At 35.7% G+C, this 9831-nt stretch overlaps 1 protein-coding gene across 17 annotated transcripts in view; it reads left to right on the plus strand.

Annotated features, from left to right (window-relative positions):
- The window catches only part of CEP57L1 (centrosomal protein 57 like 1), a 70322-nt gene extending 61208 nt beyond the window's left edge, over positions 1 to 9114 (plus strand). For 10 of the 17 annotated variants that reach the window (XM_033234821.1, XM_033234814.1, XM_033234816.1 and 7 more), the window contains 4 exons: positions 2712 to 2789; positions 2905 to 3149; positions 4263 to 4407; positions 6427 to 6840. In XM_033234821.1, the coding sequence (XP_033090712.1) occupies positions 2712 to 2789; positions 2905 to 3149; positions 4263 to 4407; positions 6427 to 6648 (690 nt within the window). In that variant the 3' untranslated portion in view covers positions 6649 to 6840. Of the gene's footprint in view, positions 1 to 2711; positions 2790 to 2904; positions 3150 to 4262; positions 4422 to 6426 lie in introns of all 17 variants that reach the window. The other 7 variants (XM_033234807.1, XM_033234804.1, XM_033234815.1 and 4 more) reach the window with 5 other exon arrangements.
- Positions 9115 to 9831: the final 717 nt, after the last annotated feature.

Here is a 9831-nt window from a genome sequence, read left to right on the forward strand (position 1 = left end):
TGATGTTTTGAATGTGTTCTATTCAAGTAACCCTTCTTAATTATATATAATGGTATGAAAAAAGTTTTTAATCCCTTTTAATCTTATTATTCTGGAATTATGGTTTTGATGGCCATTATTACTATTTATTCAGATGTGAATGGAGTGAGTGTTGCTCTGTATCATTTGCTGTGGGAGACAGGAGATGCTATTTGGGAATTCTGGCCACTGCCATATGCTTAGCTTGTGGATAAAATAGTGGAGAGAACATTATACTTAACTTTGGCTACTCTTTTATTACATAAGCAAAAATTAATGTTCAATACTTGGGCTGTATTTTTCATAATTTTTTCATTTTAAAGAATTTTCAAACTATAATAATGAACAATATTTTCCCAATATGACTTATTTTGCCTGTTTCCTTTCCTAAATATTTGTTTTGTGTCTTGTTTGTGCAATGAGATTCACAGCTACAAAGCCAAATAGAAAAATCACTGTAAGTAATTTGCCAGTGGAACACATACTGCCCAATATGTATGTTTTATGGCATCCTTTCTCTGATGAGTTAATGGAACTTTTTTTCAGTTTACCTATTTATTATAAAAATAGTGAAGGTACAGGAAGAAGATAAAAGAAATGAAGGAAAGAAAAGGTAACTCCTGGAAGAGAAGAGAGTAATTAACAGCAGAATCATTTCATGGAAGTACTTAGTTCAAATCCCAAGTTCACAGGGTATGCAAATAATGGTGTCTCTTTTTAAAGATGGAGGGAGTGCTAAAGTTGCTGAAAGTAGGATCAGATTTCAGGAAGCCTCTGTGAGAGACCTGCTTCCTATCGCACTGTTTCTCCATGTCCTGGACATAGTTCATTCAACTCTTACATTTTGATGTACATAGACTGGTATCTTTAGGTGATAAAAAAATAAGACAGGAATTTGTGAGAAACAGATAAATATATAAGTATGAAACAGTATAATAGAAGATTAATAGAGGTTTAAACAAAGTGTTGTGGTGCTATGTAGACAAAGGAATATGTGAAAGGTAATGCAAAAAGCAATATTAAAGGAAGCCTTGAAGAATTAAATATTGACAGACTGAGATAAGGAAAAATATATTACAGTCTGAAGGAATTGTTGGTTTTTCCAGGGACCTATAAGTAATAGTCCAGTAGTGGGGGTGAGATGAGATCATAGAGGAAGTTAAAATGGAAAATACAGCTTGGGGTGAGCTAATGGCTGACCTTGAATGCCATGTTAAGAGTTTGAAGTTTTATTCTATAAACAGGAACTACTGAAGGCTTCTGAGAAAAGCAGGGACATGATTAGAGTTGTAATTTTAGATGGTAACTCACAGCAGTAGGAGAGTTTTATATAGAGATAAATCACATATGTAGATTTTATGAGAGAATCATATGCGTAGATTCATGTCACCATCACAACAATCAAGATACAGAACTCTTCCACCACTAAAAGACTCCTTCATGTAATCCCTCTATAGCTACACATCCCCTTCCCTGAACATTGGCAACCTCTAATCTGTTCACCATCTGTATATTTTATTCTTTCAAGATTATTATATAAATGGAATTATACAGTATGTAACTTTTTGAGATTGGCTTTTTTCCCTTGAGGTCCATCCAAGTTGTTGTATGTATCAATACATCCTTTTTATTTCTGCGTGATATTCTGCATTACAGAGGTACCACAATTTAACCATTCATCTGTTAAAGGATATCTGGAGTCCGGCATGGTGGCTCATGCCTGTAATCCCAACAGTTTGGGAGGCCAAGGCGAGTGCATCATTTGAGGTGAGGAGTTCAAGACCAGCCTGGCCAATATGGTGAAACCTCGTCTCTACTAAAAATACAAAAATTAGCCGGGCAGTAGTGGCACACACCTGTAATCCCAGCTACTTGGGAGACTAAGGCAGGATAATCGCTTGAGCCTGGGAGACAGAGGTTGCGGGGAGCCAAGATCATACCATTGCACTCCAGTATGGGTGACAGAATGAGACCCTGTCTCAAAAAAAAAAAAAAAGGATATTTTGATTGTTTCCAATTTTTTAGCTATTACAGATAAAGCTGATATGAACATTTGTATACATGTTTTTATGTGAATGTAAGTTTTCATTTTTCTAGGATAAATGCCTAAGAGAGCAATTGTTGGGTCATGTAATAAGGACATTTTTAGTTTTATAAGAAACTGCCAAACTGTCTTCCAAAATGGCTGTACCATTTTGTATTCCCACCAACAATATGTGAGTGGTTTTATTTTCTCTGCATGCTTGCCAACATTTGGTATTGTCACTATTTTTTATTTTGGCCATTCTGATGGATGTGCAGTGATATTTCACTGTAATTTTAACTTTCATTTCCATAATTAATGATGTTGAATATCTTTTCATATGTTTGCCATACGTATGTCTTTGTCAGTGAAATTTCTGTTCATGTTTTTTTGCCCATTTTCCAGTTGCATTGTTTTCTGTTGAGTTTTGAGAGAGTTATTCATATCATAAATAACTTTTAAAATAATTTCTTTTTTTTTTTTTTGAGACGGAGTCTCGCTCTGTCGCCCAGGCTGCAGTGCAGTGGCCGGATCTCAGCTCATTGCAAGCTCCGCCTCCCAGGTTCATGCCATTCTCCTGCCTCAGCCTCCCGAGTAGCTGGGACTACAGGCGCCTGCCACCTCTCCCAAAATAATTTCTTATTTATGTTTTTTTCTTGTCAATCTCTAGAAAACTAAATGTATAAAGAGAGGACCACCTTGGCAAATTTGTTCAAAGTTTGGAGCACTGCCTTTTGTGGCTGAAAAGGTGAGAGGGGATAAAATGAAGATAGTTGTTCAAAAAAACTCCTGTTTCATTGTAAGTGCTATTAAAATATCTTCAGTCATTTAAAATTATTCTCAGTTGTTTCTTTTCCCATAAGTCCACCAGTGCAAACTGTTCTGTGAATGCAAGTATGCAAAACCTTTTGCAGAGGAGGCAACATCGTGGCCCACATATCCTTCAGAAACCTTTTAACGTGGCTGAGACTAGGTGTCTCCCCAGGCCTTCTAGAACAAGTTCCTGGTGTAAGGCTATTCCTCCTGACTCAGAAAAGTCCATTTCCATTTCTGACAATTTATCTGAACTTTTGATGGCAATGCAAGATGAACTGGACCAAATGAGCATGTAAGTATTTATATATATATATATTTTTTAAGAGACAGTGTCTCGCTATGTTGCCCGGGCTAGTCTTGAACTCATGGTTTCAGGCAGTCCTCCTGCCTCAGCCTCCCAAAGTGCTGGGATTACAAGCATGAGCCACCGTGCCTGGCCAGCAATTTTTATTCTTTATCAGGAGAAGTACCATATCACTTTTTCCTCTTAGTCTTAAGAACAATACCACTTATAAATTCTTAAAGGCCTTACTTAGCCATTTGGACAGATCTGTTGTCACTATTTTTCATTGTATTTGTTACTATTTAAAATTTTAGTTCTTTATAACTACTACTTTTTCATTCTAAGGTATTTCTGTATTCCCAAGATCTGGACTGATAGCTACTACTGTCATTCTAACATATAGGATCTGATGACCTTAGATCAAAACTCACAAAAGCGTTTATAAGAAAAGCTCTCCTTTGTGTTTTAGAATCTTTTAGCTGAATGAATTATTTCATTAGGCAAGTAGGAATGTAATTCCTTGTTTTAGACTCTGGCTGGTCTGCATTACAAATTTTGAAGCATTTATAGTAAGGAAGATTTCCATATGGGATACATTATATTGTGCCCACTTGCTTAAATATATATTCAGTAGAAATTCCAGAACTATGTGATTTCGCTGACCAGCTAGTTGACCTAAGACATCTGTAGAAGATACAGCTCTTTCTGTTAACAGCATTTCAGTAGGCTAACTCCAAATCCAGAAATTTTTCAGGCAAATACTTCCACAGCTGGAATTCTTCCAAAGATCCTATATCAATAATGAGGAAGAAAGCCCTTTAATACCTCTGTTAAAGACATCACACATTTTACTACATTGAGCTGTGAGCATCAGGAATTCACATATGTTTTAAATTTGCCTAGCAGTCTTAAGATATTTCTAAAGGTATTTAATTTCAAATCACAGGAGCCTGATTATAGTTACCATAGATTTAATTAAACAACCCTAAAGAAAGAGGCTGTTTTTAAAGGTTAATATTTAAGTCTGACTAAAATTTATGATTGAACAGAAAATTGCTTAATTATGGCAAAGATATATGCAATAAACTATAGTAGTGCTTAATATTTGCTATTCTTTCATAGGGAGCACCAAGAACTACTGAAACAAATGAAGGAAACTGAAAGCCATTCAGTCTGTGACGACATAGAATGTGAACTAGAGTGTTTAGTCAAGAAAATGGAAATTAAAGGAGAACAAATCTCCAAACTGAAGAAGCATCAAGAGAGTGTAAGAAGGCTTTAGTAAGAGATTTTAATAAAAAGATAAAACATGTGGATTCAGTGTTGTATCTCTGTACGACTTTCCAAATTTGAGGTCTGTGTATGGGATTTAGTGAAAAGATGGATGGTAGTCACTTAGGCCTATGACAGAATAGAGCCATCTGTCCCACTGGAACAACATGGACCTCCTACGTAACTCTCCAAGTTAAAATTTTTTAAGTGAGCAAATAGGTTCAGTTATGTATTCAGAAATTGCTTTGGGGAAATTGTGAGGTAAACTAAACTTGCCTTAGCAGCCCTCCAATTACCCTTTTAGCATTCTTTTTCCTCTTCCTTCTCTCCTCTAATGCCTTAATGATACCCCTTATGTCAGCAGGTCTCTTATTCACTACCAGACATAAACGTGGCTCCCAAGCAGTGCCCCAGTCCTTAAAGCATGATTTCCCCTTTCCCAAAACAGGCTGTGTTGTGTTCCATTCCCTGAGGACCTATACTCAGCTAGCTATAGTGAGTAGGACAGGGATGGTGAGGAAAACTCTATACTTCTGTTAAGATGTAATAACTAAGAATAGCTAACAGTTTTATTATTTTAACAGAAGAATCATGGAATATAATATTTAATTCCAAGACAATGACTCCGTAGGTTGAACTTGCAGCACTATTACACTGCTGGAGCAGAAGGCAGAGGGAGCCTTTCCCAGGAACCCTCAAGTCACCTCATGTAGCCATCTGCCTATGGACAAAATCATCATTCGTATAAGTTAATGATATATGAATGTCACAAATAAGCCTCCCTGCCTTTTATAGGAAAGTAATAAAAGATGCAGAATATTATTCCTTTTATTGTGAGAAAGAAAGGAAGAAAGAAAGAAGTGAAATTTTTAAAACAAATATTTTTATTTTTATTTTACTGACTTTTAAGGCTATAATAAGTAAAAATTTCTGTATGTTTTGGAGTGAAGATTTTACAACGTGTACACTTTCTTGAAATTGCATAGGAGAAACTTGAAAGGAATAGAAGAATGATCATTTTTAAAACTCAGCTAGTATATATATACTGTATTTTGAAAAACATGGTTTATATTCCATAATAGCTATACCAGTATAAATTTTAAGCATTTTATTATGATAAATGTAATATCTGTAATAAAAATTGATGGTTAACCAAATAGAGAACTAGGTACTCACCCAAAGTCTGGATCAGCTCTACAAATTAGACCTATGCTCAAGTGAAACAGATTAAGTAATGGGTTAGACTTTGAAGAAATGGGTTTTGGCTAGTTGATACGTATTGTTTTTGTTTAATTCTGTCTGCCTCCACTATTACCATATACTACTCAAGGTGATAAAGTTATTCCCTTGACTTTTTTTTAAACTGCCATTCAGGAGTACTTTAAATTCAGGAATATACAAAAGTATTTGTACACAAAGGTATTCCTGAATTTAAAGTACTCCTGAATGGCAGTTTAAAAAAACACACATATTTATACACATACATATATATATATACACATACATACACACACGTGTGTGTATGTATAATTTTCAAAACTTGATACTCATTCCTAGAACCAATTATTAGATTTGCTGTTAATGTTACCAGAAAGGTTCTTCTCTCTGCTCTCTGTTCTCTGGTTTTTACCAGTTATCTTACATACAACCTTTCCCTCCAATCTCTGCAGCCCATGTTGACCTTATCTTACTTTGGCCTTCTTATATATATATACTTTTTGTCTTATTCAAAGTTATCCTGGTTCATTGTATTCTCTAGTTGTCACATATATGCTTTTTTTCACTAATAGGAGCAGTAAGCTCCTTGAAAGTAAGAACTTTTTTCTTCATTATAATTCTACCTGACAAGCACAGTGTTAGACATGTAATAGATGTTCAATAAATTAAAAACTTACCGAATTGAACTTTTTAATGTTCAATTTTAACTTTTTAACTTTAAACCATCAATTCAACCTATTTGGAATATATTTTTAGTATATTTTTGACTAAAATGTTAGATTTTTTTTCTCTCCAGGTCCGTAAACTGCAGCAAAAAGTTCAAAACTCAAAGATGAGTGAAGCTTCAGGTATTCAGCAAGAAGACAGCAACCCTAAAGGATCAAAGAACATAAAACATAGCCCCAGAAAATGTTTGACTGACACTAACCTTTTTCAGAAAAACAGCAGCTTTCATCCAATACGAGTTCATAATCTTCAAATGAAATTGAGAAGAGATGATATCATGTGGGAACAGTAACAAAATAGCAAAACTGTCACCTTAATGAACTTTGTCAATGAGACCTTGAATTGTCTAAAGTGGTTTTAATTTAAGATAACTTTGTGACATTTTGAATCATGTTTCTAGCTTCTATAAGACATTAAGTTGCAGTATTTTTAAATTAATGCCTAATGACCTACTGGGTTCCAAATAATAAATTAATTGCTTTTTTGTTTTTCTTATTGATTGAAGCCCATAACCTCATCTTGTCTTAGAAACATTGTTTGCTTTGCAGATATCTTAAGCTAAATTTAATAAATTGTACTAGATTGACAATATTCAAAATTGAGTTAAATCTGAGCTACAAGTACCATTCATTCCACTTTTCATAGGTTTGTAACCTTAAAAACCAATGTTAAATGAACAGAGTTCAGAAAGATCATTTAGCTTTCCTGGTGCCTTCTTTCTATTTTGTTTTAGAGCTGTGAAATGTTTTTCTCTTTTGGAAAAGGAAAAGCTTAACAATTAGACAGTTTTATGAAGAAGCTTTTAATCCAAGTTTTATGAGACAATAGGAACCCATAGCTACTTAATTTTTAGGAGACAGCAATTCAGTTACAGAAGTTTTCCTCTGCTATTCCCATTCTCTTTTACAAAACTGGTTTTTTAAAAAAAAAATGATCCATTTTATCTTACTACTTTATAACTTTTGCTGACTTCTATTCTTTGCATTGTATGTAATGTCCATCATTACATACAATATAAATTGAGACTGAATTTCTAGGACCCACAAAAGTGGTATTTTTTTTTACAAGAGAGTATGGAGGAAGAGGAAGCTGGACATTAAATTACCTCATCCAGCAGAAATTCAGGGTAGTATGGTATATTTTAATTTTTTATATTTTAAAATCAATAATGTCAAAAAATGTCATTGTGTATGCATGCTTTGTAATAAATTTGCACTTGATCGTTTTTCTGGGTGCCTAGGGGAGCTAGTATGACTCTCCTGAACTCTTGGTTTCTCACTCAAATCCTCTGAAGCAGCTGTGGGACTAGAGTCAGGAACTGAAGTAGAAATAGAGGACAAACAGAAAAGGTGTAATGGAATGGAGGAGCTCAAATATAGGGTAGCAGTTTAAGAGATGGTGATTCCTAAGGGACAGAGTTGGAAGTACGTATTTACTGAATTCTTTGAATCCACAGCTGATCGAGTGTTCAAGCTATAGATGTGAAAGAATTTTTAGGTCAGGTTCTTGGGAAGCTAAGGAGAGCAATTTTTACAAGACAGTTTTTCTGTTTTCCTAGGTAATTCCCAAGAAACTTGGGTAGGAAAAAGTTGGTAATTATGGATCTTTTGGGGAGGAGGAGAACTATAATTCATTCTAATGGTGAGAAGAGATACCATGTTAGAAGACCTTCCACACCTGGAAGTGGGGAGGTGACTGAAGATGGGCACGTTGATACTTGGAATTGTCCTTGAAAGTAGTTAATGGCAGAGATCAAAATTTCCTCCTGGTATAAATAGTGCATGTGCTCTTTGCCAACTTTCACCCTCCTCATTCACATCCTTAGCTCCTCAGCCCTGGAGATGTTCCATAGGGTGTTTGATCTAAACTCGGTTGTATCACCTTACCTGTTTTTCTACTTTGCCTTTCCTCCTTGAGGATGTGAGTTTTATAGTTTAAGCTTGGCTTTGTGTTAAACTTCTTAACTTTCTGCTATCCACTAGGACCATAATGCAGACCTATAGTTCTGTGCCTTTGTTTTCTATACATTTAGGAAGGTGGCTGAATATATTTAGTTAGTTATTAATAAAGTCATTACCTGTGAAGATATGTATTGCTTTAAAAATTATCATTAAAAATTTAAAAAACGGCCGGGCACGGTGGCTGACACCTGTAACCCCAGTACTCTGGGAGGCTGAGGCAGGCGGATCACAAGGTCAGGAGATCGAGACCATCTGGACTAACATGTGAAACCCCATCTCTACTAAAATACAAAAATTAGCCAAGTGTGGTGGCACATGCCTGTAATCCCAGCTACTTGGGAGGCTGAGGCAGGGGAATCGCTTGAACCCGGGAGGTGGAGGTTGCAGTGAGCTGAGATCTCACAGCTGTACTCCAGCCTGGTGACAGAGCAAGACTCCATCTCAAAAAACAAAACAAAACAAAACAAAAACATTTTAGGAACATGGAATATTTCAATTGACAATTTTCTTAAAAATTAGTCCAGTGTAGTGGAAAAAAACCACAACTTCAGAGCTGGGAAACTTGGTTTCAAATTCTGGGACTCTAACATTTAATAGCTTGGACAAGTCAAATAACTTTCTGGAGCCTCAGTTTCTCATCTATAAAGTGAGGATTATACTATTATCTCCCTCACAGGACTATACTAATTTGTTGTGAGGAGTTAATGAAATAACATGGGAAAGCACCCAGCAGAAGAGTTCGCACTTATTAAAACCTCAATAAATATTTTTTGAATCTGAGTGGCAAAAAAAAAAAATGTAGAATACACGTTTGTATGGGTTGAAGCCTAAAAGCAAACACCTAAATATATTGTTGGTAAATGTGGGAATAGTCTCACTTATTTTGGTTTTTGTCTCTTTCTGTGTGCCTGAAGGGAAATGGCTTTGGCATCTTTCCTAGCCCAGGTTTCTAATGGGAGGGGGTAAAGAACACAGTCCTATCATGGTGCTGAACTATATAACCACACACAGCAAATTGGTTTGGAGTATGGTGTGGTTGTTGAGGTGAAATTGATTATTGAGAGGCAATGAAGAATGGTGTCTTGTTGCTTCATCACATCTACTGAACTCACAGACTGCCTGCTTGCCAGAGCCTTTGACTCCTCGGGGTGGAGCAAAAGATTTCTTTCCTGGGTGGAGCAGTCTGTCTGTGGTCAGTTTACGAGAGTTGCTATAGCAACCTCACAGCTGTGCTCTCTCTAGCAGAAACTTGGTATGATTTCACAGATTTTGTTCACTTAAGTAAAAAATAGAGTTGTTTGGTTTTTATGTAATTAGAAATTGAAATAATGGAATTGGAATTTTCTAGCCAAGGCAGGTCTCAATTTTGATGAAACTGAAGCCAGAAAGTTCTAGTGTTTGATGCAGCAGGTATTGTGACTATATTCTGATACTGGAAATGGGAGTTGGAATCCTGAATTAGCTGTACTTGGGTGGATCATTGGCAACCCAGCTATTTTTATTAGGTTGTAGAT

This window comes from Trachypithecus francoisi, unplaced genomic scaffold, assembly GCF_009764315.1.
Source record: "Trachypithecus francoisi isolate TF-2019V2 unplaced genomic scaffold, Tfra_2.0 Lachesis_group15, whole genome shotgun sequence".
In the NCBI taxonomy this organism is placed as follows: domain Eukaryota; kingdom Metazoa; phylum Chordata; class Mammalia; order Primates; family Cercopithecidae; genus Trachypithecus; species Trachypithecus francoisi.